The 26,243-nt window shown below is 38.0% G+C and overlaps 4 protein-coding genes across 7 annotated transcripts; 2 read left to right on the top strand and 2 right to left on the bottom strand.

Annotated features, from left to right (window-relative positions):
- Window positions 1-206: 206 nt before the first annotated feature.
- Window positions 207-8,824, bottom strand: slc26a6l1 (solute carrier family 26 member 6, like 1). Its single transcript, XM_028576176.1, has 19 exons — window positions 8,685-8,824; window positions 8,360-8,499; window positions 8,023-8,133; window positions 7,763-7,938; window positions 7,508-7,672; window positions 6,226-6,378; window positions 5,848-5,930; window positions 5,597-5,744; window positions 5,387-5,500; window positions 4,514-4,591; window positions 4,255-4,350; window positions 3,985-4,091; window positions 3,633-3,702; window positions 3,456-3,548; window positions 2,840-2,950; window positions 2,193-2,618; window positions 796-850; window positions 567-712; window positions 207-454 (listed from the first exon to the last, which is right to left on the bottom strand). Exons 1-19 carry the CDS (start codon window positions 8,822-8,824, stop codon window positions 428-430), a joined length of 2,439 nt encoding a protein of 812 aa, XP_028431977.1. The 3' UTR covers window positions 207-427.
- A 1,406-nt stretch (window positions 8,825-10,230) lies between these two features.
- On the top strand, window positions 10,231-14,063 carry kbtbd12 (kelch repeat and BTB (POZ) domain containing 12). The gene is made up of 6 exons (XM_028576289.1): window positions 10,231-10,400; window positions 10,935-12,087; window positions 12,168-12,438; window positions 12,601-12,751; window positions 12,881-13,078; window positions 13,172-14,063. Exons 2-6 carry the CDS (start codon window positions 11,015-11,017, stop codon window positions 13,339-13,341), a joined length of 1,863 nt encoding a protein of 620 aa, XP_028432090.1. The 5' UTR covers window positions 10,231-10,400; window positions 10,935-11,014; the 3' UTR covers window positions 13,342-14,063.
- Window positions 14,064-14,116: 53 nt separating this feature from the next.
- ccdc36 (coiled-coil domain containing 36) lies at window positions 14,117-17,973 on the bottom strand. Of its 4 annotated transcripts, none has more exons than XM_028576510.1 (8): window positions 17,887-17,973; window positions 17,486-17,551; window positions 17,077-17,221; window positions 16,067-16,203; window positions 15,899-15,947; window positions 15,717-15,801; window positions 15,332-15,447; window positions 14,117-15,220 (listed from the first exon to the last, which is right to left on the bottom strand). In XM_028576510.1, the coding sequence occupies exons 2-8, from the start codon at window positions 17,536-17,538 to the stop codon at window positions 14,513-14,515; spliced, it is 1,293 nt and encodes a 430-aa protein (XP_028432311.1). In that variant the 5' UTR covers window positions 17,539-17,551; window positions 17,887-17,973; the 3' UTR covers window positions 14,117-14,512. The 4 variants fall into 4 exon arrangements, with proteins under 4 accessions (XP_028432311.1, XP_028432313.1, XP_028432310.1 ...); XM_028576512.1 differs by having other exon boundaries at window positions 17,077-17,215; XM_028576509.1 differs by having other exon boundaries at window positions 17,778-17,966.
- A 734-nt stretch (window positions 17,974-18,707) lies between these two features.
- c4h1orf159 (chromosome 4 C1orf159 homolog) lies at window positions 18,708-25,240 on the top strand. The gene is made up of 9 exons (XM_028576010.1): window positions 18,708-18,910; window positions 20,365-20,445; window positions 20,544-20,628; window positions 21,353-21,448; window positions 21,555-21,611; window positions 22,010-22,144; window positions 22,307-22,332; window positions 22,499-22,523; window positions 22,911-25,240. Exons 2-9 carry the CDS (start codon window positions 20,374-20,376, stop codon window positions 23,012-23,014), a joined length of 600 nt encoding a protein of 199 aa, XP_028431811.1. The 5' UTR covers window positions 18,708-18,910; window positions 20,365-20,373; the 3' UTR covers window positions 23,015-25,240.
- The last annotated feature ends 1,003 nt before the right edge of the window (window positions 25,241-26,243 follow it).

Here is a 26,243-nt window from a genome sequence, read left to right as displayed (position 1 = left end):
GAAGTCGCCAGTGTGGCAACATTTTTGCCATCCCTGTGAGTGAGTTATGTAAACAAACAACAAAGGCAAAGCATGTGGGCTCAAACAGGACTCCATGGTGCAATCATGTGCACCTTGTTAAACTAATGGTGCATTCTATTGCACTTCGTAAACTCGAAACTCAAACTGTTGTTGCAAAGTACCCTTCTGCCATCTAGTGGTTCTTATGTGGTATTGCCCTCCCTGTTGAAAACAAAATGTTTAAATTAAAAATGTAATCAAATCGTGACCTTAAAATCGAGAGTCAAATTAAATCGTGGATTTGGAGAATCATGAAACCCCTAATAAATATAACTCAACAATCATCAGCATCTATTCATTTTCAGATAAGATTGTTGAGATAGTTTTCTCCATCTTCAGAGCTGGATGTCCAGTTTGGTTGAAGTCCTTAAAGTTGTGTGCTGATGTATGTGTCCTGAAATCAAACAGAGAGTAATTTAGTTCAAATGACAAGATTAAATGTTTTTAGTTCAATCAAAATGTTGACCATCAAACCATCCAACTGAACATCAGTAACATATACTCACAACAGATGGCTCATATCTGGGAAACGACGTCGCTCCACGATGGTCCAGACAGTAGAGCACAGCATCATGAATGGAGGCAAAAAGATGCCTCTTCGTAATTGACTCAGAGAAGAAGTCACCACGCTCTAATTGTTCCACCACAGAAGCTGAAAAGAAAACAGTTTACAGGTAAATTATGAAGCATGTTCATGTAGTACAGCCTCAAGGAAGTGAGAAGGTGTTCACTTACCTTGACAACCAGCAATGTAGATATCTACATCAATCTCACTGAAGTCCTGGAAAATCTGTCAATAATGTAAATACGGAATATTTAAACTCATCAAAAGTTATTAGTGCACCAACCTTTAAAATAAATCACATTTCTTCCCCACCAGGTGCTACTAATCCTAATCATTCTAATAATCTCTCACAGTCAATCATCAGGGTTAATTTAACTGTTAGACTATGCGTAAACTCCCACTTCAGTGAACACCTGCCAAGACTATATTAAATCAAAATCTGTTTGTATGTGTTGAAGATTTGTCATCTTCCCTTTCTAATGAGGACCACAATAGAAAGCTTCATTGTGTTTTCATCCTTTACAATTTAATTATATGTCAGGACTGGTTGATTGCAGCCCTGTATTTACCTTTAGTATTGTCAAATAAATCATCCTATAAATCTACTGTATGTATTAACATTGTTCAATTTGCTGTTTATAAACCCGTAACGGTATCACTTTATAACAGGGGCACAAATCATATACTTAAAGTACCTATGAGGAACTTTTAAATGTTTCTGAAATTGTGTAATTTTCCTCTGATGATCATGAATGACCTGTAACACCAAACGAGACTAACAGTGAAAAGAACGTTATTTTTATGTAGTATTTATTAGTGCCTTTGCCCGGGTCCGATTATTCCCGCAAAGTCACATAATGATTTACGGCAGGCAAACCATTTCTACAGTAACACAGGGTCACAGATTTCGGTGTAACATCGCAAAAGCCTGTGTTTGAGTATCCAGCCAGGTAAAAGCAGGAGATTTCTTTATATAGGCCTAATTGTATTTTAATTTTATTTTAGAAGTTATCTGTTGTAGTTATGGCTGATACTGGGGCAGGGCCATCACAGAAAAAAGGAAATTCATTCATTCATAAAATAACTTTAAATTGTGAGACGTGGTTGTCAGTAGCCTTCATGAAATTACGTGCCCCTTCCATTTAGCGCCCAGTTTTTATTTCTTTTTTTTAGTCCATGTTTTTTTTTATATTAGTTAAGCATAACTTAAGTATATGATTTGTACCCTTATTATAAAGTGTTACCCACATAACTAAGCTCTCCTTGTAAAACTCCTACGGTAACGTGTATACATTACTCATTCTTCTCAAATTACAATTACATTTGAAACATGAATGACTTAAAATTAAAAGGGTGCTCCTTAAGTGCTTTGTAAATATGCCTTGTACCTTTTATGAATGATTGTTATATTGTTTTTAACTTAGTACATTGTTTTTTTGTTAAGGTGACCTTGAGTGCTTTGAAAGGTGCTATAAATAAAATGTATTATTAGTATTATTATTATTATTATTATTAAGCTTTTAAAACAATTCATGTCTTAAAGAATATATGTCTCTTTAGTACTTACATTTTTCATAGTCTTGATAGCCACTGTGTCAATAAAGTTAGCTGTGGAGAGGTCGATAATGATGGAGTGAATGTCCCAGGTCCACTTGCCCAGTGACCCAAGAGAGACCCGCTCCAGATCGTGACTCAGCGTGTCCTCACTGCTGGAGCCCAGAGTGGTGGTGTCCCCGTCCTGCTCAGACATCCACCCTAAGCTGGTGCAGTCTGGTTCTCCTCCCTTCAGGTACTCCCATCTGCAGGGGTCGTCTGGTGTTCGAGGAGTATTTGGGATGACAAACACTGTCCCATTCTCCCTCTTTGTCAAGCCCTGTTCCTCCTTGTCTGTAACATTCCCATCCACGCATGTGTCCCTCCAGCGGCTGGCCTCTTCCTCCACAAAGAACACCGGCGCTCCAGACAGCTGTTTACCTGCTCTCTGTGCTCGACTCTAAAGAGTGGTAGGTGAAAGAAATGATTCAAACTAGAGTATGTTGACCTTTTAGTAGCTCGGCCATGGGTCACCTAACGTAGTTCTGTCCATGTGACAAGAGGTACTCTTCAGCCACCTTTACTTAATATAACTGTCACAGGATTTGTTGCCAGTTTTGTTCACTTTGATCATTAAAATCCATGTGTCTGCAATTATGTTATACATTTCCAGCATATTACCTCTTTCTTGGCTTGCCTTTTTGCCCGTCTCTCAGCCCTCCTTTCTTTACGTCTCTGTTTGGCCTCCTGTCTCCTCTTATAGATAATCATTTTACTGATGTCAAGCCCACTCTGAAAACAGATCAAAAATAAAAATAAAACGTAATCTGCATTTTATGAAAAAATGTTGAGAAGAACTAAGAAGAACTGAGAAGAGATTAGAGCTGAAATAATTAGTCAATTAACTGAATAATCAATTGGCAGAAAATGAATTGGTATTTTGATAATTAATTAATTAATTAATAATTTTAGTGAGTTTTAATTCAAAAATTCTAAACATTTCTCTGGCTCCAGCCTCTCAAATATGAGGATTTGCTAGTTTTCTTTGTCACATATGATAACAAACTGACTATCTTTGGGTTTTGGACTTATGGTTGGATAAAATGAGGAATTCAAAGCCGTCACCTTAGATTTTGGTAAATTAAAATGGCCATTTTTACTACGTTCTGGCATTTTATAGAAAAAAAAACAAATTAATTTATTAATTGAGAAAACAATCATTAGATTACTCATTAATGAAAATAATCATTAGTTGCAGCCCTATAATAGATAGTATTATCAGGAAAAGGGAACAAACCTTTTCTTTCAGAGCCTCAAGGTAGAGATCAGCATTGGCGAAATATACCGTAGCAGAAGAGCGAAATATAGTAACACCTGGAATTTCTCTTACCTGCCAAATAGCAAAAAGTAATTAGCTTTTTTGCAGTGAGGGTAGAAAATCTTTTATGTATGGTTTCCCATTTTTCTGTTTCACCTCTGTGTGGGTCTCTATATCCACGTAAAGTTCTGTACCTGGAACATTTCCCAGAACAGAGTATGTTGGCCTGAATGGAATGAAAAAACTAATTATTATTATTTATATTATTATAAACAACATTATTATGTGTGCTATATGTTTTTGTACAGTATTGTGTCTAATTTGGCAGATCTTACAGCCTAACATCAGATACCAATATTGGCATGCACGCACGCACGCACACACGCACGCACGCACGCACACCCACACGCACGCACGCACGCACACCCACACACACACATGCACACACACACACACTATCCTGAAGAAATATAGAAATATACTATGATGAGGTGCATAAGAGTCTTACAGCTGAGTTCTGAAGGTAACAGTAAGTAGAGCAAAGATGATCGATGCTGCCAGACCCAGATCCAGATTGAGCAGCAGTGTTGACACCCAAGTGACCAACCACACCACCTGGGGGATGTAGCATGACATTATTTTTTTTTTGTGTGAACATGAAAAGGAAACAATAACATTGCCACTTTTTCCAGATTCACCGCAGCAAATTCTGTCACAGGTGTTGCTTTTTCGTAATTTAATTTTTTTTTGTATTTAAAGTAACAATTGAACTTCCTACCAGATCAATTTTGCTGCTTCTCCACAGTGTAACAATGTCAGAGTGCTGCTTGAACATGCCCTTCAGATTTACAAAGACAATCGCTGCAAGAACTGCCTAAAACAAGCACACCCAAGTTTTAACGTGATTAATCAGATGTATACACAAACGTGTTAATGAGGAGGCAAATAAAAATTAATTTCATCAAAAAATGTCATGCATCATTTTTATTTACTGCAAATCTACTCTACAGTAAAGACAAGTGGGAGAACAACAGAACCTTTGGCAGCTCCTGGAACAGGGGTCCAAGTTTCAGTATAGTCACCAACACAATCAGAGCGGAGGCCACTCCAGCCATCTGCAAGAACAACACAAATGTTGTTTCTGGTTTTATTGAAATATTGAGTTCAACAGGCTAACATATTCGTTTGTTTAGCAGAGATGGATCAAATCCATCGTTGGAAAATAGATTGATGATTTGACAGCACATTCATTTCAACATTTAGTGGTAGCTACCCTAACAACTATTAAGTCTGGTTTCCAATAATTATGTGATTTGGTATATTGTTTAGATAAATAAATAAAACATGTCCATGTGCACATTCAGGTACATTACCATTAACTACAGAAACAGGCTTACTGGTCTCCCTGAAGAGAAAAGATTGTTATGTGATTTAGGTGAAACTAAAGACCAAGTCCATTTCATGTTTATGATAATAATATGATTTAAGGGTGACTCTTTCTGCTGTCTATTTCTGATGAGTTCTTCTATATGAATCACTATTAAAACCTCAGATGTGTTTTAAGAAATGATGTCTTTTGTGCGGCAGATTTTATTTGTAGAGCATGGGGCAGTTGTTTGTTTGCAATGTAATGTAAGAAGTCCATTTGGGCTGGGCACTACTAACTAACAAAACTATCTAACTATTTTGCTGCATATGTTCTTGTACCATGAGTTTTGAATTTCCACATGTTACTATTATACATAATGGTTATATTTTATTCAACATCATTTACTTTTTACCATACCTAAATCATCCTTAAATAGGTCATAGGCATTGCATGTTTATAGTATCTTGCATGTTGCATGTTCACAGTACTTGTGAGGTCATGCTTATGTAAGGTTGTTACTTCTGTTGCTCATTTACTGTACTTGTGTTTTTCCTCCGGTGGTCTCTTGGATGAGACTTCGAGACATGGAGGAGCAGACTGAGAAGCACTGGAAGAAGCCTCCCACTGCATTACTGAGACCCAGCGCCACCAGCTCCTGCAGCAGGGTGAAGACAGAGACACAAGAATGAAAACAGAAGAAAGGGATGCAGAAGTATGATTGAACAGGTATTTGATTATAGTTGTGGTTTACCTGGTTACTGTCCACCTTGTATCCATGTTTCAGTGCAAATGTTTTGCCAAGTGAAATGGATACGGCATATCCAACCACAGCCAATGCAAACGCATCACCAATTACTTCTCTAAAAATACTCACATCTGGTACACTAGGAGAACTTAGACTGGTGCACAGGTGGAGAAGAAGAACATGAGTTAGTACTAAACAAGTTAGGAATATGACTCAACCAAAAATTACAGCAGTATAACTTAAACCCAAATGCTTACCCACTAGGAACTTCTCCAACAACTGAAATAGTGTAGTTGTTGTTCAAGTGGGTATAGGTTGATATCAATGTTCCTGCCACAATCTAAAGAAAGCATATAGATCATAAACACAAACACACACAATGAAGCCACATTTCAGAACACATTTCAAACCTTTAATCATTAAAAATTCTGGTAAATCATATTGTAGACATGAACCTAATTATTAGCCATAAATATTTCCTTTTTGCTGTGAACTGCACAAATGCAGAGCCCTGCCAACTGCTGATTCAGCTGCTTGGCTCCACTGTGTCTGTGCTTTGCTAGTGCTGCAACAGCAGCAGCACAGAGGTGATAACATTAAGAGAGGCCAGAGAGTGTTTCCACTTATCAACTGACTGTTATGAGTTCCACTGGGATGGGCACTGGCAGCTTCGGACTGAGATAAGAGTTGAGCTCCTTGGCTGCAATTAGAAACACCATGGACACAGCACTGACCACCAGTGTGGAAAGATTAGTGTGTGGCAGCAAGGAGCAAACATCCTTTAAAGTCTGAAAATGGAGAATGGAAAAGCAGAAGGTAGTTATGGTTATGCTTAACTGCACAGACCTAATGGTTTTGTCATTTTAGGTCATAATTAAGTATAAAATACTTTTCACCTACGCGTATTCTCCAATCTATAATGTACACTTATCTTACAATAAATACAAAATTAAGATTGGCTTATATTTTGTTATCAAAGGTCCATTGCTTTTAGTTGTTATGACCTCATGTCCTATTGGTTTACACATTTCATTGATCCCTGATGTCCCACACTCAAGCCTGAAATACATTATATTAGTAGAATCTCAGGACTCATCTTAGTGTTGAGTGTCTGGGTGCACAAGGGTGCAAGACTTTAAAGAGCCATTTAGCAGTAATTTACACATGTTGACTGGATGTGCTTCGGTAAAGATATAGAGAAAGATTCCTATGTACCTTTTTATCTTTAGAGCAACACTAAAGCACTTTTCCCGCTTCGGTCCCCCTACAGGTTGGAACCGGAATTGTCCATTACCGCTGTCGTAATGTGTCATTATGTCTCATTCGAAATACAGATCCGCTACCTGACATTACGACAGCGGTAATGGACAATTCCGCTTCCAACATGCAGGGGGACCGAAGCGGGAAAAGTGCTTTAGTGTTGCTTTAAAGCCATTATTTGGTAAACTTCCTATTTACCTTTGTAACCCTTTTCCTGTTTCTAAGTTAGACCAGATCATCTACTGTAGATGGATAATCTTCAGTTTCCCTAGTCTGCTAAGAACTTGATAAAACTGTATTATTTTACTGTAATATGCACCCCAGCCATTTGCAAGATAACTTCATCTGGAAATGCTGCCTTCATATCGGGCATTCACATTCAAATGTTTTCATGTCTTGTTTTATCACTCTTGTGTCCCTCAGGTCCTGTTTTGTTATAAAGCAATTGTGTGTGTGTTCCTATGTAACTATGTGATATATATCTATATGATATAATATATATTGATTTCCTGGTTAAATAAAGCTTAAATGAAAATGAGGAACACACATCAAACTCTTGTTTGTCATTATCAGTGCCAAACAGATAATGCAATCAGATCAGTGCCGCTGTATTAACAAAAACACAACAATTAGAACCAAATACTTGACAGTACTCACATACACCAGTGACAAGGGACCACTAAACCGTGTTGGTGAAACTCCAAAGATGTGCTTCAGCTGTGCCACAACAGCATGAGCTGCAGCAGCTGTTGTGTAAGCCCGCACTAGAGGTTCAGACAAGTACGTTCCCACAAATCCAAACTTTACCAAACCCAGTGCCACCTATGTAAACAATTGTTTATGTATATGAGTTTTGGTAGCTGTAACAACAACATAAGACATTATCATTTCTGTGGGGTGTTGTATTCAGACCTGAATAAGTCCTCCTAGGACAGTAGTAGCAGCTGCCACCTCCACCCTGTATAAGTCCCTGGAAGTTATGTTCACGTCACCAGTGATGTTGGTCCCATTTTTTATGAGGAAATTCATGTCTGGAGCAAGTCTTTCTGTCACACTACCCACCATGATGCTAAGCACTGTAAATGTACCTGAACACAATGAAATATAGCAACACGTATTATTACAGAGGTTATAATGACCACGGTAAAACGTGTGTGTCTCTCTCTACTTACCGATGGAGATATGACGTGATGTTCCAAAAAAGAAGTAGATCAATGCTGGATAGAGCGACGTGTAGAGCCCAAATACAGGAGGTAAGGAAGCCAACAATGCATATGCCAAACCTGGGGAAAACAAAAGTTTATTTACACCTTTCTCAGTTTACTAATGAACATTTTTACGAGGCTGTGCTATTTTAACTGTAGTCATACTGGCAAATGAAATATTGTTTTTTTTTTACAAAATATTGCTTATGACAAAAAATAAATAAAATCAGGCTATAGGGGAAAAAAATGACTTTTTTTTCTGCAATGTTAACATTTACTTAACCATGATGGACTATTGTCATACCTTGTGGCAGGTGCATTATTCCCACACTGATGCCGGAGATGAGGTCTGGCATGCCATAGTCCCAGACTGAGTACTTAGGCAGCCAGTACAAGACAGGCAAGCTGCTCACCACACTTTGTTTTAGTTTGGGTACTGTACATCTGGAAGAGATTTGAAGAATGCACACAGACAAAAGTGAAAGTCTTTTTATTGGCTGATATTTTAAAGCATAAATTTGCTGAAGATGGGTCTCTGGTTGTCTTTGAAAAGAAGATCAGACCAGACATCTACATCTACAGCACAGTAAGGGTAAAAAGTTACAACATCGTCATACAATTTGCCTTACCTTAGGGATTCTTTAAGGTGTTTAATTAGAGAAGGGTGAGTGTCAGAGTATGTTTTTCTCTGTGTAACCTCTTCCAGTCTCTGCTCATCAAGCACTTCCCGCTCCACTCTGTATTTCCCAAATTTGTGTGTAGAGTCCATTGAGCTGAATCTGTCAAAATCTGTGCAACTTATTTTTTTTACTCTTTACTACCAATGCTTCTGTACTACTGTCGCTAGAACAGCTGTATATGCATATGTACATCATATTGCCTAATGGTTAACTATAGTCAGGATGTTGTGGGCGGAGCCTCTTCATGACAATGATGACTGACTGGAAGAAGCAAATGATGAAGGCCTAATTATGGACTTAATAGGAAACATATTAACTGTGTTAAAATCCAATGGATGTTTGACAGGTGTGTTCCTATCCTTTCATTTTTTTCCATTCACTAGCAAAAGAAAAGGTAATGAACCATGAAATTTCACCTTAAAGGTGCTCTAAGTGATGTGACGCGTTTTTTAAGCTACAACATTTTTTGTCACATACAGCAAACATCTCCTCACTATCCACGAGCTGCCTGTCCCCTGAACACACTGTAAAAAAAAAACGCGGTCTCTGTAGACAGCCCAGGCTCCACAAACGGCAACAAAAACAAACTGCGCCAACCTGCCCCACGAAACATAATAAACAGTGTTTCAGACCAGTAACCGACAAGAAGGAGCTGGTTGAGTCATAAATACGCATTGTGGAAGTAGCCTACGTGCTAACGCTGCTGCAATGATGGCTCAGGCAGCTAGTGGTTAGTGAAGAGATGTTTGCTGTATGTGAGTAAAAATGACTTAGAGCACCTTTAAGGTGACATTTCATGGTTCATTACCTTTACTTTTGCTAGTGAATGGAAAAGATTGGAAGGATGTGAACACACCTGTCAAACATCCATTGAATTTTAACAGAGTTAATATTTTTCCTATTAAGTCCATAGCACATAGCAGCCAGCACCTTAAAGCTCAAATTATATTGGTCAAGTGAGTCTTCTTCTACTTTTGAACAAAATACTTGTATTATTGTAATATTTAAGAAGTAAAAAAATCCACTAATGGTCACTTGATATCCAACACATTGCTGGCAAGTCAGAAACTAAGATGTTTACATACATTTAGTTTACAAACTTATTGTGGTTGGTGCAACAATCTCAAGATCTTTGATTTTATGAATCAAACTTAATAGACAAGGTCTGATTTTTGCAACATGTGGGCATGCACTATAGCCTACTGGGCCTTTAAGAGAGTGCCGTCATGAAACCTGAACCTGAGCTAGGACCAATGATTCATTTCAGTCATTCCAGAGCTGCAAGACACGTGACAGAGGCAAACAAACTAGAATAGAGAATTACTTTCATCACATAGTACAACATAATGTCAATGAGTCAAATTAGGAATGTCAAAATAGATCACAATATTTGTCACTGTCATGGCTTAAAAACCAACTCGCTTCTGATCACTCAAACCCTTCTGACCTATTTGCTGTCTGCCACAACACTGTCTATTTTGGGTTAGTAGCTCAGAGGGCCACAGCAGCAGAGGGGGTACATACATACATATCTTTGTCTCTTGCAATTGCTCAAACAATCTCTAAGACCCTCGACTGACACATTTGGGAACATCAACAATACATGAAAAACATGGACATTTACTGGTCTTTTTAGACCAAAGAAAACACAGGAGCTGATGTATGGTAAGGCTTTTACAAGGGAATGCTGTAGGATGTGGACAGATGTAGTGCTAACTTAGAGGAGTGCACGTTATATGGACAATAGTGAACTTTGCTAGTATTTGTTATATCTAAGGCTAATTAGGAAATGTAGTTTATTAAAATGGTGGCTGCTTTATATCTGAAGTTGATGAAAATATCGCTATAGGTTTGCCATTTTTAGCTATTATAAAAATTGGGTTTTGTATTACTTAAATATGCTTAAATGGTTAAAATCTTTTTAATGTTACATTGATTTATTATGGTTACTCAGGTAATACAATACATACTATCTTTTATCTACATTGTCAGGAAACCTTAGGTTAACAAATACGTACACAAACATTCATAAAATAAAAAAGAGATTTGATTTGACTAGCAAATTTAGTATTACAAGTAAATGTCAAACTAGCCTGTGCTTACAAGTAAATGTCAAACTAGCCTGTGCTTAATAAACTGCTGTTTGGTATCATATTGATGACTGCTCAACATTTGTTTTTGTTTTTGTTTTTCTATTAGAGACAACCTCCTGACCAGAGTGCATAAAACTTCCTGTGTAACTTTTGAAATATTATTGTGATTAAAAACGTTGAGGCAAAATGGATCTTACAGCCAAACATGGGCTGGTGCTGCTGGACCAGCTGAGGAAGATGAGGGAGAGTGAGCATCTGACAGATGTGGTGCTGGTTGCTGAGGGCATTAGCTTTCCCTGTCACCGGGTTGTTCTATCCGCCTTTAGTCCATACTTCCGTGTGATGTTCACATGTGGCCTACGTGAGTGCAACACCAGAGAAATATTCCTGCGTGACACCCCTGCAGACAGCCTGTCCCTCCTCTTGAACTACATGTACTGCTCAGATCTTCCTCTTACTAACGGCAATGTACAAGGCATCTCTATTGCAGCTTTTCTGCTGCAGATGGATGACGTCTTTACTCGCTGTCAGCAGCACATGACCGAGAACATGGATGCCTCCAACTGCCTTGGTGTGTATTACTTTGCCAGGGACCTCGGTGCAGAGGAACTGGCTGACCATGCTCAGCGCTTTCTGAGGCAGCACTTTGTTCAAGTCTGCCAAAATGAGGAGGTCCTGGAGCTGGAGGCCCATCAGCTGGGAAAGCTCCTGACTTCTGATGACCTTAATGTTTCACGAGAAGAGACCATCTTGGATGTGGTCCTTCGCTGGGTCAAACACAGCACTCTGATGGATGGAGAAGTCCGTGTTCTGCACCTTCCAGAGCTACTGAGGAAGGTCCGTCTGCCACTGATAAACCCTGACTATTTAAGAGAGGCGATGAAGAGGAACACGGCCCTGCTGGCTGATGCTGAATGTCTAGAGATGCTCAATAAAGCCTTGGAGACCACAGCGATGCATCCCTCAGCTGCCCCACGCAAACTAAAGCTGCGGTACGGCATGGAGACCACAGATCTGCTGCTCTGTGTTGGAAACGATGGTGGTGGGATTAGGTCAAGATATGGGAACTATACTGAGCGCAGCTTTTGCTATGCCCCATCCACAGGCCGAACCTACTATATCACTTCACCTCGCTATGCAGAGGCTCTGGGGTATGTGTGTGCTGGAATTGTGACTGAAAGAAATGACATAATAGTGGCAGGAGAGGCAGGTGCACGAAGAATGGCCCGACAAAGGGACATGAATGTTGAGATTTACAGGTAAGATATTAGGTGTCACATTTGATAACTCTGTATTTGCACACACACAGAGGTTACTGATTGTTATCTTGGGTTGCCAGGTACAAAGTAGAGGCCCAAGGAAGCTGGGAGCACCTGACGTCAGCAGAGTACCGTGATTCATATGCCGTGGGGTCACTGGGTGACACTCTGTATCTGCTGGGTGGGCAGATGAAACTGAAGGATCAGTTTCTCATCACTAACTGTGTAGAACGATGGTCTCTGCAAGGAGGACCTTGGCGCAGTGCAGCACCCCTGCCTATGCCTTTGGCCTATCACAGCGTGGTCAAGATGAAAGATCGCCTTTATGTGATGGGTGGTCGAACGCCTCAGGTGATGTCAAACATCTTTAACTTCTTAGCATTTGTTGTGAACTCTAGAAGATCAGACTTCATGTGCACATTTCATATGAGCTCTTACAGTATCTGTATGTGACTCCTCTCTGACTGCACCTGCTCTGCTTTGTCACACACTACCTCCCCTTCAACCATCCAGTCATACCGGATGGATGATGAGCCTGACCGTCTTAGTAACCGCCTCCTGGAGTATGATCCAAACACAAATAAGTGGACAGAGCTAGGTCCCATGAAGTACTCAAAATACCGCTGCAGTGCTGTTGTACTCAATGGTGAAATTTTTGTGATGGGTAAGATTATTTAAAATTTTAAATCTCTCTTGGTATACATATATAGACACACTAGTGTGATGATCCTGCTACATGCATTGAACTGCTTTGATTCATGTAAGAATCTGGTGATAAAAACCTTTTTTGCAGGAGGTATTGGCTGTGAGGGTGTCGACTGTGGGCAATCACGCCGCTGCCTCGATGCTGTGGAGATCTACAACCCAGATGGAGATTACTGGAGGGACGGACCTCCTCTCCCATCTGCACAACTCTCACTGCGCACCAATGCCTCAAACGCAGGAGTGGTGGGAGGCAAGATCTATGTGTGCGGGTACTACAAAGGAGCAGGTAATGAAAGAATATCCATATCCAATGAACGAAAAGTGTCTGAAAGATGTTTCCAAGTGACTGTATTACCCTTTCTGTTTCTTAACTATTTAGATCGCCATGATGATATAACAAAGGACATTTTGGAGCTAGACCCATGGGAGAACCGGTGGACAGTGGTGGCTCGGCACGCTTTAATGCATGACAACTATGACGTCTGCTTAGTGGCAAAACTCAACCCAAGAGGACTCATGTCCCCACCTGCAGACTTGGTTAAACAGTGACACCCCTGTCAGATCAGGTCAAAGTCTTTATGGGAGAATTAGCAAAATAAATTATTTATTAATGTACTTATTGCTGGGCCAAAGGCATTCATTTTTGCAAGCAGAAAATATTTTAGTGGCCTGCATGAAATAGGATCTACGCTTAATGATTTGCATGTTGCTATGTGAGAATGTCAGGTTTATGAGAATAGAAAGATCATTTGTAAATACAGTATTTTTGTCTTTTTTTTATCTTATTGTGCAACACCTGCAGAGATTGAACTCCTGAAACCATGCAGCTGTGTGGCACATAGCATTATCAGCAACACCAGGAAAGTATTTCCTTTGAAATTAAACATACACTATAGTTATAATTAGGGCTGCAACTGACACTTATTTTCAATATAGATTAATCAGCCAATCATTTCCGTGGTTGTTTAGTATGAAATGTTAAAAAAAATAATAGTGAACAAATTGCATCAGAGTTTCTCAGAGGGCACTGTGATATCTTCAGTTTGTATATTTTGTCCGAATAGGCCAAAATCTTAAATTCAATTACTGCCCTATACAACAAAGACAAACAGCAAATTGTCACATTGGAGAAGCTGCATCCAGAAGATATTTTGTAATTAGTAACTAATTAGTAACAGCTTGTTGCAGCTCTAGTCATAATTATGGACTATGCATATACATCTGATTATTTAATATTGTAATAATCCATTTGTTTGTTCTTTTTGTGGTATGCTTGCTTAAGTATAATAAAATGTTTTTTTCTGCAATAAACATGCACCTTAGCGATATTATGGAACATGGTTGTTTATTTGAACACAAAAACTCAATTTCTTTTGTTAATTTTCATTGTCAATTCAGTAGAATACATGCAGAGACATTTAATGTTATAATATTTGTTGTCAGAAGAAAAACTTGTAAACTAAATATGTGTATTTGTGGGTCAGTCTATCCTAAACTCACTAGTTATTAGTATCTCTTTACACACATCCACAGCTCTTCCACTGAAAGTATAAGACAAAGACAAAAATAATTTCTGAATTTCTCAAAAAAACTGAATGACTTTACAACTTAGTAGGTGACATAGGTCACAAGTAATAATAAATATAACAAACATTTTTGGCTTTTACTGTAAAAAATAAGAACACAAATGCTTCACTCTTCTGAGTCCTTTACTCATCCTCTAAAAGCCTACATTGTAATCCATGTCAAACAACTGCCAGAACCCTTCGGGTTCCATCGGGGTCCCTGTCTCGGACTCAGATGAGAGCTTCTCTAAGACGGGCTCGATTCCTGCAAGGCACACAGAGCTGTTGCTGTCCTGAGACCAGCAGCTGAGAGGGGTGATGAAACATCCTTCAGCTATAGATCTCGCCTCCCTGTTTTGGCTGGTTACCGTGTTCGGATCACGGCGCTCGCAGAGAGGTGTTGAAACGTTTTGTTGTTTGCCACAGTTCACGAGGGGTCGACTGTTTTCATTCGTCACAATGCGCTTATTCCTTTGTGAGAGCACCAGCGGCCTCTTTTTGCGCCTTCTATTGCTTCTCTGAGTGAATTTCCTCTTTCCTGCGACAAAGCTGGGACCCTGAGGGAGAACTTTAGCCGGATTGTGCTCATGGTTGTATGAGTTACATGTAAGCTGTGTGCTTTCAAGCTTGTTCTCCTGCAGGATGTTGGAGAAAGGCTGCTCCAGCCCTGGTGATGTCTGGATGGCAGTGTCTGTCACTCTCTCAGGGCTGGGTTTGGCCGAGTGCTTCGAGACTAAGGTGGTGAGCAGCTTCAGAGTCTCTTCAAGCATGTTTCGTTCTCTCTCCTGCTCCTCTCTCAGACACTCCAAACTATTCTTTAAGCTTTGCATATTTGAACCAAGTTCTGCTGTGGTGTCCCCACTCTAAATGGTAAAAATGAACAGTCATTACTAATCACATTTATTAACCACAACTACTTTCTCCTCATTGAAACTGCAGCAATCTTGACCATAAGATAAATACATACTATTCACCTTTTGCACCCTCTCCTCCAGTTCAGTCATCATCTCCTTCTGGGAGTTCACTTTATTCAAAAAAGTCTCAAACTGCTGGGAAATGTCACACTGAAGACTGTTAAGATTATTGTGCACTAGAATGAAAGAATAAAAAGATATAAATGCATTTTTAAAACAAATACTTCCTACTGAAGTCAATACAATGTAAAAATGCAATGTAATTTTCCAAAATTAGTGGAGATTATGGGTGATCAATGTTTGATCATTGGGCAAAGAGCACCATCTACTGGCAATAATAAATGTTTGCTAACTGCCTTAACCAGATCTACAGTATGCTGAGAGCAACTCTCAGTCCAATCATTTCAACAAGAAATACATATTATCAACAAATTAGGAAACTTACATGTTGATGCAAAATTGTCAACATTCGCAAGGACTGTTTGGCACACAGCAGTATTTTTCTCTGTGCCAGCAACCAGTTGTTGGATCTGAAAAACATGGCAGCATTTTTCACATTTTACATCTACAAAAGAGGAGCTGTGTAATCGAAAAAAAGGAACAGAAGGGATGCCTATGATCACTTACATTGTTGAGAGTTTCTTGAAAACTGAAACATTCTTTGGCTAAAAGATCACTGTTAGAGCAAAAAGGACAGATTTAAAATGACAGAAGTGATTAGGCCTACTCCTTTTTATAATCCCACAAATATAAATTCAAGGTGAGTTGCATGTTTCAAGTGATTTTGAAATGTACCCGTCAGTTTTTTCTTTTGCCTTTTTCCTGTCCTCTTCAAATTTATCTAGTATTCCAAAGGCTTTGCTCTTGTCCTTTAATTCTCCAAATAGGAAGGGTTTAGTGTGATAACTGCTTGAAAACTTTGGGTCACTTCCCTAAATAAAAACAAAACAAACAAAAAAGGTTAAGAAACTATTTTTCACATAATCTGAGTGATGATGATTAATTAAACTGTATTCACTCATGGCCTTAAGTTTTCCTATATGTTATCCACCAAATGGAAAAAGTTTACATAATGCAAAGAAACAGGTGGCTGAATTACTACACTGAATCATCATTGCCCATTTATGTGGACTAAAGAGTCCTACAGTAATGTTTAATGCAATATAAGAATAAATTGCCATTACATGTCATTTAGCTGACACTTTTACCCAAAGCGACAATTGCTATATATGTCAGAGGTCACACACTTCTGGAGCAACTATGGGTTAAGTGTCTTGCTCAGAGACACATTGGTTGATGTATCACAGTGGGAACTGAACCCACAGCTCCCACACCAAAGGCATGTGTCATATCCACTGTGCTATCACCACTCCATTGCATGCTACTTATGGTAAAAAAATATAGCAAAATCTCTGATGTAAGAAATCTCTATCACATTAAATATTGTCATACTGCCAAAACCTATCTATCTATATATATATATATATGATAAACATATTTGTGTATAAAATTACTAATGGGAACAAAAGCACAAAAAGGTGGTAGCTCGCAAATAGCATCCAATCTTTTTTTAACTTTTCTCACAACAACACACCTGCAAATATCCACATCAGCTGTCGCATTAGACCCATTACTCTGCTCACTTAGAAATAAAATGAGTGTAGCATAGCTTAAAATGCATGTAAGTAATAACGCCATTAAACCAGTGGGGTTTGTCTATGCATTTGGGTACTCTAAGATATTACTTCCTCACGTCACCAACAACCACCAACAACCAATTTTAAGATAAAGTTGATAAATCTCACCTCTTGTGAACTTTGTTGGGATGTCCTGGCTGACAAACTCATATCTTGAGACATGCCTTGAGAATTTTCAGGCCAAAACTGAGACCCAAAGAATACCTGAGAGTCTGTGAAACTGGAGTAGCCGCTAGTGGACATATTTCTGTTGCTTGTTTTGACCCCACAAGTATTGATGAGTAAAGAAAACACAAACACAAAATGAGTTGGTGCAGCAAAACAGAGAAAGTGTTTGTATAAATCAGGTTAACACAGACACACACATTAAACATTAGCTCTACAAATGCAGGGTTTGATGGTCAAGAGTTATTACACCATTTTTTCAGATTAAAAACTATTAACCACAGCGTCATATAACATTATTCACAGTTGGAGAGAAGAAATAGCTGATGTCATTATTAAAAAAGCATCCCACCTGCTTCCAGTTGGTATGCTCAGCATTTCTTTTATGTTCCTTGTATGATTCATTGCCTTTGATGACCTGTTTGTAAAGATAAGTTAGTAGCAATTTCAGCAAGCTATGTCTTCCTATGCTCATTAATTCAGCTGCTGTCATTTGTAATTAATCATGCGAGTTAGCGTGAGTTTAATCCACAGCGCTATGGAGATAGGTGTAGGCAATGCGAGACTAGTGTTAGTTAACATTAAGTTAGCATTAAGGGCTTCACTAGCTAACTTTAATTAACATGGATTAAAATTGTATTTACCTGTTTAGCTAGAAAAATCCGTCAAGCCCTGCTAGTCATCCTACATTTAGTGAACAATGGTTATCGTGGATTTAATACTAAACCCTAAAATATGTTTAAGTAGGCTTACAGTAGGCCGTGATGAAGAGGGGGAAGTAAAAAACGGACAGTAAGCAAGCTCGCGAGGGTTTAAGTCTCCCGCCAAGTGACCTTCCAGACAGAGCGAGGCTGAGCGGCATTCAAAGGCCGTCGAAAAGTCCAAAATACAACTTGACAGGACCAAAACAACTCAACTAAACTTAACTTAACTTACAATTTACATACTACTATTTATTGGCTCTATCACATTTATTTATCCAGTGTAGCTATATATTCAATTTATTGGCTTCCTCAGACAAGCCAAAAAAAAACTGAATTTAAATTCAGAAAGTAACCTTTCATTTCAATAATATTCAATTTCATTCACATTGCAGTTACATACATTTCAGAAACATATTGATATCCAATGTCTTTTCCCATTTAACTTCACAGTATTGTACTGTATGTGCTTTATTGGACGATATTGTGTCCTTTTTATGACGCACCAGAATAATTCACCCTGAGGTTTTATTGTTATGCTTTTTATAATACAACAAACAATACTGCAAATCTGGAAATTAAATACCAAGTAGGCTACTCCTGTTATTTTATTTGTGTTATTATGGGCCTATTCGTATAATTATTATTATTATTATTAGTTGTAGTAGTGACGTTAGAAGTAGTAGTAGTAGTAGTAGTAGTAGTAGTAGTAGTAGTAGTTGTTGTTGTTGTTGTTGTTGTTGTTGTAGCAGTTTATTTTTAATATTAATTTGAATCTTCGTTTATATGTATTTATTTATTTATTTAGGTTTTCTACGCAGACATGTTAAAAAACACACAGTCAGAGTTTTATTTTGGAAATCTTACCCGGAAGTGTCCGTGCTAAATGAAATCAAGCAGGTAGCTATGAGCTGCGCACTGACTATCTGTGGTTGAACTGCGGAGGTGTGTTGATGACAGATCTGCCAAAACCTAAAGTGACTTTCTGATAATAGCTCTGCGGCGGACCTGACCTGACGGTCATTAAACCACACCTAGGAGTTTGGTCAGGCCAAAGCCTAGTGCTTGTTTGGCTGGTGAGTTAACTTTTGTTATGTGCAGCTGCTCATGTCTGGGATTGTACATGCAAGATAATGTAACACATATTTAAATAATGTTAGATTAGCAAATCTGTATCTCTTAGGCCGACATCATTATTTTAGCTCTGACTGCTAGCTAGCACAGTTACGATTTAACTTCATCCCAGTGACAGGTGCTAGCTAACGTTAGCTAAACACCTTGGTTGTATCCTGTAACTCAACTGACGTTAGAACATGTCATGCCATTTTCTGAAACATTAAATATGTTGCTTAATTATTTCGCATTTAAAAACGTAGGTGTAAAGATAGACAGCAAAGTAAGCTGTGTAGCTATACAAACTCGTGGTTGTGGGTTACAACACTGACCAATATCAAACATGTGTTTAACCTATCCTCAGCCAGAAAGGAAACTTGTCAAATGTATTGTAATATCAGGCAAGTTTAGGCAGTTACAATACACTTTGTTTATAAGACACAAATTTAGACATTCACCTAAAAATCCTGATGTGGTACACTGTTTTGTGACATATGGCGGGGAGCAAAATTTATAAATTAACGTTGACTCTAATAAACATAATATGCTGATATTATGTTTATTTATACTTGCAAGAAACCTCAAAAGTTATGTTTAAATTATTTGATACTGGTGCAGAATCTGCAAGATATATATGCTCAAGTATTGCAGATTCTGCCCCAGTATACCCATAAACCTGCTGCCTTACATTTAGACATTAAATGTCCTTTCTACAATACCTCTTTTTCATTTACCAAAAGAAGCCTAACAAAAAATAAATGTTGTCAACCGGGACAGCTTACAATAAATATATTGCACCAGATATAGCACAATGCTAACTTCCTTCCTGTTGTCCCTGGGCGTGTATATAATGCTCATATAACAATATAAAAAAAGATAATTCCACATAATATTAGTAAATACTTGTAGGATAGACCAGTGCGAATACATTCAGAGAGGCATTATCATGACCTACGTTTTAAACTGACTAAAACTAATACACTCCTTGTAGGGATAGCAGCATTCCACTGTCCACTGTGTTGCTGTGATCAAAAAGTGTGTGATAAGAAAGAATAAGTTAATAAAATTGATTGCTGGCTGTGCAAGACAACAAAACAGCAAGACTACAAATGTGACACGGCATTTGATACCAACTGTTTCCACGAAGTATAGAAACTTGATACCCAGCCCTAGGTATTCATTATATTTAGTTTGGTCAATAAACAGCAAATTCCACAAGACAGAACATTAGCAACTTATTAGAATTATTCCGGTTATCCTAATAATTAAGAATATGACACATTTATTAGATAAACATCCAACCAGTCAAATATTGTGTTGTTTGATCATTCTCCTCTCCTGTTGGACTATCTGTCCTTCAGTGTGCCTCGTCAAAGTCGTTGATGTGTATCTAATTTGAGTTTGTTTGATCTTTAAGGGTTTGAATATGGCTCTGTCATTCCTTTTGGTCTTGGCTGCAACTGTGATTCTTATCAGACCCGAGACACCTGTAACTAAGGTAGAAAAAGAATGTTACTCAGCCAAAGGGCCAATGTGTTCTTTGATCAGATACTGTAACACTGATTTATTAATCTGCGAATGCTGTCCTGTCTGTAGGCTTTACATCAGAACTCACTTGAGTGCTGTGGCGAGAAACAGAAAGTGAACAATTCATGTTCAAACGACACACACTGTGAACCAGGTAATGTGGATGTTTTCGAACAGCTCCAATTCAAGTTGACACACATATACAGCATGTTACTAAGAGTTTTGACCTTTTTACATCAGTATGATTTTATCGTAATCAGTTAGATTAGCCACAGTGCTCTGGCCATTAAAGATGCAGTAGGTAAAACTAACTTTCTGTCATATTTGCTGAAAATGACCCTATGTTCCAGTATAACTCCCTGTTCAAATCCTCTAATCAGCGTGTCAATCACTGCTCATGCACATAAATTAATTCTCCCTTGTGGGGGGAGGGGCTTAGGAGACCGTTTGGGCTTTAGCAGAAAGTCGGGAAGGGACTAAGTCCTGGATCTTCACAATCCTACCTACGGCACCTTTAATCAGTCTATCTCATATAAATACTTTGATTAATTCATGACAGTGAGGAGGTGTTTTAAACGTTCCATATTATGCTCATTTTGGGGTTAATACTAGAACATGTTTACATGCTTTAATGTTTGAAAAATAAATATATATATTTTTCTCATACTGCCCATGGCTGCTGCATGTTCCTTTCTTCACCCTCTGTCTGAAACACTTTGTTTTAGCACCTGTCTCTTAAACATGTGAAAATCATAGATTTTTTTCATGGTCACTTCTATCTTGTAACTTAAATTGCAGGGTGAAATTAAAAATGTGTTGGTACCAAGGTATCCAAGTGCAAAGAAATGTGAAATATGTTCTTGTTTTTAATTCTTCAGGATGCTTCTTGCGTGTCCTTGACAACAGCAACACTGTTTGCATATTCTGTGACTCCGCGGCTGTGGATTTGGAGAACATAACAGTCTGCACTTACAGTAAGGATAACTGGGAACTGTCTACTTTTAAATAGACAAATCTGAATGTTTAATGTATTTTTATTTTTTTATTTTTTTTAATGTGCCCTCTTTGTATGCTCACTAGACTATACAATGGAGAGGAAAAATCACACAACCGTAACTACTGTCATTCCTAAAATTGGTAAGATATCCACAGTCATAATGGACTGATTTACCAATTTCCCTATGTAGGCCATAATATTTATTTCTTGGTATTTACTGTCATGTTCAACAGTTTTAAATTATTAGCAAAAAATACTGTAAATTAGTTTAAATTATTAGAAAAGAAACTGTAAATTCAGTTTTAAAAAGAAAATGTCTTTTTAAAGTAAATCAATAAAAACAACTTTAAGGGGTAATATAGTTCTTATTTATCAAAATGAGTTTGAAATTTAAGTTTGATAGTAGAATAAAAAATAAATAGAATCCATGGGTATAAGCTGTGTATGAGGGTGTAAAATGTAAATGTCTGCAGCAGCCGGTAAGATATTCACCATGTTTCTCATCAGCCCTTTCCGGTTCTGTGATGTTTCTGAGCAGGAGGGCCAGGTGTGGCAGCCTCGCTTCTTCTGGGAACACTGTTGATCAGCCTGTTCCTGATCCTCTCCGTAGCCTCCTTTTTCTACCTCAAACGCTCCAACCGACTCCCGGGCATCTTTTACCGCCGCGACAAAGGTAAAAACGGCACAGCTACAAACTACACTGTAATTATACAGGCAGGGTTTTGTCGACTCACCACCAATTAAATCCACTATATAAAAGCATGGGAACACAATGCTATTGCTATGCTTTAGTTGTAATAATTGCTGTTAACAATTATTTTGTGTACTTTTACAGCCTTCATGTTCCAACCAAGTGAGACAGTAAGTCAATTTTATTGTTTGTTCCTAGCACACGCACAGTGGAGCCTTGTGTCAAGACAGACTGTATTTATTGTCTCAGCAATGTTCTCTTGTAGTACAAAGACATTGTTTGTAAAAATGTCTCAAAAAGGGATGGTTATAATTAGTTTTTTTTCTCCCCTTCTAGGCTGTCATGATCCCCTCCTCGACCGGTAAGACGACTTCACTTATCTCTATCAACTAAACGTTTTGAAACTCGTTGACCTTGCTGAACAGGTTGCAAGACTGTGTGAAGCTACTGAGTAACCCAAAGTAGTCATAACATTACACTGGAGTACAAAACATGTTTGGCTAGGAGCGTTGACACACAAGTAATTGGCAACGTTAGCGAGGAGTGTTCCATACTCGAGGACTGTTGTAGCAAAGACCGGCTTGTATTCACAGAAAAAGGGGATCTTGGGCATAAAAGTTGTTCTTAAAAGCACAATCCATGCAAAAATAGTTAGTGCAAAGATCCTCTGATTCCATTGCATGTCTCCTCTTGTTTTTTCCTCACAGGTGATTTATATGTTCCCTTTTGTTCTGTGTTTCTTTTGAAGTGAGGAAGCCAAGATATGTCCGAAGGGAGCGGCCCTCTGCAACATCAACACTGAATAATGACACGGTACCCACCACATCCACCACCCAGGTCTACAATGTGTAGGAGGAGGAAAAGGAGGAGGTGGAGGGGAGGGAGTGCCAGGGCAGGTAGGAGAGAGAACGCTCAGGAACGATGTTAGATTTAGTCAGCACATGAAGCTTCAGCAGCGTGAAGAAAGACCTCGAGTTGACTTGTAGGAAGGTGGCCATATTTAACTGTAGCTGCTTCTGCTGCATTCTTGTCACGAGGGCTCTTACTTCGCTATCGCTATTTAACAATAATTTTAAGTGTGAAATTGAGAAAGAATCCAGTAACTAAACTGTCAATCGTTTTGACACAGCCTCTTATATTACATAATTAATGTTTTTTTCACAGGATAACTTAATCATCCCAGGAAAAATGTTTTCAGAATTTCTCTGTAAATTTGGTCGGATTGTATTTTTTTTTTTCTCCCGCCAACAGCACTTCAGGATCACTCCTTTTTGTTTTTAAGTTATTAAACCAATTTGATCTGCTGTTTGACGGTGCATGTTCGCTTGACTTGATGGATTACATGAATACAGGACTGTTAAATGAATAGTTTGACATTGAGAGGGAAAAGCTTGAAAGCTCTATATTTAACACGTTGTACCTCTTTTTTTAATCTTTACAAAAACCAAAGTGGAAAAACCACAATCCCTATCGTGCGGGCCAGACTTTTCCGACGAATTAAGGTTTTTCCACTTTGGTTTTTGTTCGTATTAAACCAACAACATATAACATTGTGATTATTGAGCTTTAAAGGTGCTGGTAGGTGGATTGTGTTGCCTTTGGACAGAGCCTGGCTAGCTGTTTCCCCCTGTTTCCAGTCTTTATGCTAAGCTAGGTGGCTGCTGGCTACAGCCAAATTTTTAATTGATCCAGGAGTGGTATCAATCTTCTTATCTACCTCACTGCCAGAAAGCTAATAAGCGTATTTCCCAAAATGTCAAACTATTCTATTAAAGCAAAGATTGATCGAGCCAGTGACCAAGTTCAGCGACGGTGATTTTTTTTTTAAAATTTGGGACAAAGTCATAGCCCAGTGACGTTTGATAGAGGCCTGTGTTTGTTAATTAGGCTGTTGTTTACATGTGTGTATTTATTTACATTTTCTTGCTGTGCACTGAATTTTCCTGATTTAGAATCAGACCAACAGAATAAATAATGCGTCTAGCAGTAGAGTTCTTCTGGTGGACCAGGACATTTTAGGGAGAGTTACTGTAGGCGCTGACTGGATGATTGTTTGATTGGTTGTGGTTTTTATTATTGCATTTGTATTTATTATTTTTTGTGAGCTTAACCAAGAGGAATGTATTACACATGTACAACAAATTACGCATCATGAATTGCATACCACAACAGACCCAGTCGAACATGAGAGATGTGAACTCATTTTCAACAGAATCATATTTTTTCACATGAAGGTCTGTGATCCTACAAAACATTTTAAAATGCCAGTTTTGTTCCATGAAGTAGATTCAAATTCCAATAGATTTCTCTCTCAAAACATAAAATGAATCCTAGTGCACTTTATATGTCTGAAGTCATCTGCTAATGTTGGACAAGTATGAATGAGATGTTTTTTGTATAGATGGCAACAATATTGTTGCATTGTCGAATTTACGTGACTACTATAAACTTTTGCCAAATGTTGTCTGAAGAAAATTGACAAAACTGTGTGCCATTTCTGTGATTACTGTGCCATCATGAGCTTTAAATGCATCCAGGAAACATATAGTCATGACGTGATGAATAATTGGAATTCTATCCAGTGGCCTTTACTGTACACAATTCACAAGGCTAGATATCCAAGTTTTATTTGCTATTTAATTACATAAAGTTTGATTATATTGACAACAATAAGGTTGTGAAAATTATTTCTGTCATCAGTATATGTGAAGCAACATGAAGTGAACCATGATAAAAAGGCAGACACCATTCCATGAATATTCCCTGTTTTGCCATTGAACAGACAACCATAAGCTGACATGTACATATTGTTTTATACAAAATGATGTATTGTTTTTGTAATGATGTATAGTACATATTTTAGTTTCAATGCCATAAAGAATGTTCTAAAGATGTATGTAAAGTTTGGAGAAATAAAGCACCTTTCCATAACTTTCCTCCGTGCAGTTATATGAACTCTCACTATGCTATTTTTTTTGTGTGACACTAGTTAGCTGTTATTGTTCAAAGACAAATTTGAATAATGTTAATGTTTCTTTTGTGGTTCCTGCTGCTAATAATAAACAATGCCTCACTGTGTGCCAGAAAATAATTTCTTTATTATTCTGCTGATTACTTTTCAATTTCCTCATTGGTTTATTGATTAGCTCTTATTCCAGATAATTAGGAATTAAAGTACTTAATTTATCTTGATTGTTAACATTACAGTATCTTTATTTTCACTTGTGGTAATGTATATCCAAACTAATTTAACTCAGTACGGTACTTTTATTGTCTATACAGAGGAAATATACCGAAACAAGTCTTAATGTTTGGAGATGGAGACATTTGCGTAAAGACAGTGATGTTGTAGTCTTAATGCTGTTTTTGTTTTAGGATAAATTTTTAAAAACTTGTTTCTCTTTAAAACAAAAATCTCAAGATTTCTTGAGTTGATGCTCTCCTACATACACTTACAGGATCTGAAGAGTGGATGTCAAAAGTGGACAAATTTGATAGTATTTAAGACAGGTGTATAATCCCACAATCATGTTTTTGATTTCAAAGGGTTTTCAAGGTTGTTGTTTTTTGTGTAAGACCGGAGACCACGGCTTGATGTTAAATACTCAGTTGTGTGATGAACCAAATATTTTGAGAAAAAAATCTTATTAATGCAAATTAAAAAATAAATAATTTATGCATGCCTTTGTAGAAAATAATTGACATTTGATCAGATGTCATTTTAAATGCACTAGATACACTACCAGTCAAAAGTTTGGGGTCACTTAGAAATTTCCATTCCACTCCATTACAGACAGAATACCAGCTGGGATCAGATGCATTGTTTTTTTTAATCAGGGCAGCAGTTTTCAGATTACATTATGTGCTTACATAATTGCAAAAGGGTTCTCGACTGTTGAAGAAAGAAGTGGCTGATCTTTAATGCAACATCTACATTGCCCATTATCAGCAACCATTCATCCAATGCTCCAAAGGCACATCAAACAACACTCTGTTTACTGATCTGATATTTTAATAGGCTAACTGAGAAAACATTGGAGAACCCTTTTGCAATTATGTAAGCACATAATGTGGTCTGAAA

Source organism: Perca flavescens, chromosome 4, assembly GCF_004354835.1.
Source record: "Perca flavescens isolate YP-PL-M2 chromosome 4, PFLA_1.0, whole genome shotgun sequence".
Lineage (NCBI taxonomy): Eukaryota > Metazoa > Chordata > Actinopteri > Perciformes > Percidae > Perca > Perca flavescens.
This window is presented reverse-complemented; position numbering and strand designations above follow the sequence as displayed.

What these genes read in the sequence shown, in the direction of transcription:
- slc26a6l1 (XM_028576176.1), bottom strand. Translation starts at nt 8,824, where the DNA reads ATGGACTCTACACACAAATTTGGGAAATACAGAGTGGAGCGGGAAGTG. An exon ending in TGTTCCAGGAGCTGCCAAAG is followed by an intron (nt 4,351 to 4,513) that starts GTTCTGTTGTTC and finishes TGCTTGTTTTAG; the next exon opens with GCAGTTCTTGCAGCGATTGT. An exon ending in ATATAGAGACCCACACAGAG is followed by an intron (nt 3,549 to 3,632) that starts GTGAAACAGAAA and finishes GCTATTTGGCAG; the next exon opens with GTAAGAGAAATTCCAGGTGT.
- kbtbd12 (XM_028576289.1), top strand. Translation starts at nt 11,015, where the DNA reads ATGGATCTTACAGCCAAACATGGGCTGGTGCTGCTGGACCAGCTGAGG. An exon ending in TGGTGAAATTTTTGTGATGG is followed by an intron (nt 12,752 to 12,880) that starts GTAAGATTATTT and finishes CCTTTTTTGCAG; the next exon opens with GAGGTATTGGCTGTGAGGGT. An exon ending in CGGGTACTACAAAGGAGCAG is followed by an intron (nt 13,079 to 13,171) that starts GTAATGAAAGAA and finishes TTAACTATTTAG; the next exon opens with ATCGCCATGATGATATAACA.
- ccdc36 (XM_028576510.1), bottom strand. Translation starts at nt 17,538, where the DNA reads ATGAATCATACAAGGAACATAAAAGAAATGCTGAGCATACCAACTGGA. An exon ending in CCCAACAAAGTTCACAAGAG is followed by an intron (nt 16,204 to 17,076) that starts GTGAGATTTATC and finishes GTTTTTATTTAG; the next exon opens with GGAAGTGACCCAAAGTTTTC. An exon ending in TTCAAGAAACTCTCAACAAT is followed by an intron (nt 15,802 to 15,898) that starts GTAAGTGATCAT and finishes CATGTTTTTCAG; the next exon opens with ATCCAACAACTGGTTGCTGG.
- c4h1orf159 (XM_028576010.1), top strand. Translation starts at nt 20,374, where the DNA reads ATGGCTCTGTCATTCCTTTTGGTCTTGGCTGCAACTGTGATTCTTATC. An exon ending in CATAACAGTCTGCACTTACA is followed by an intron (nt 21,449 to 21,554) that starts GTAAGGATAACT and finishes TATGCTCACTAG; the next exon opens with ACTATACAATGGAGAGGAAA. An exon ending in CTTTTACCGCCGCGACAAAG is followed by an intron (nt 22,145 to 22,306) that starts GTAAAAACGGCA and finishes GTACTTTTACAG; the next exon opens with CCTTCATGTTCCAACCAAGT.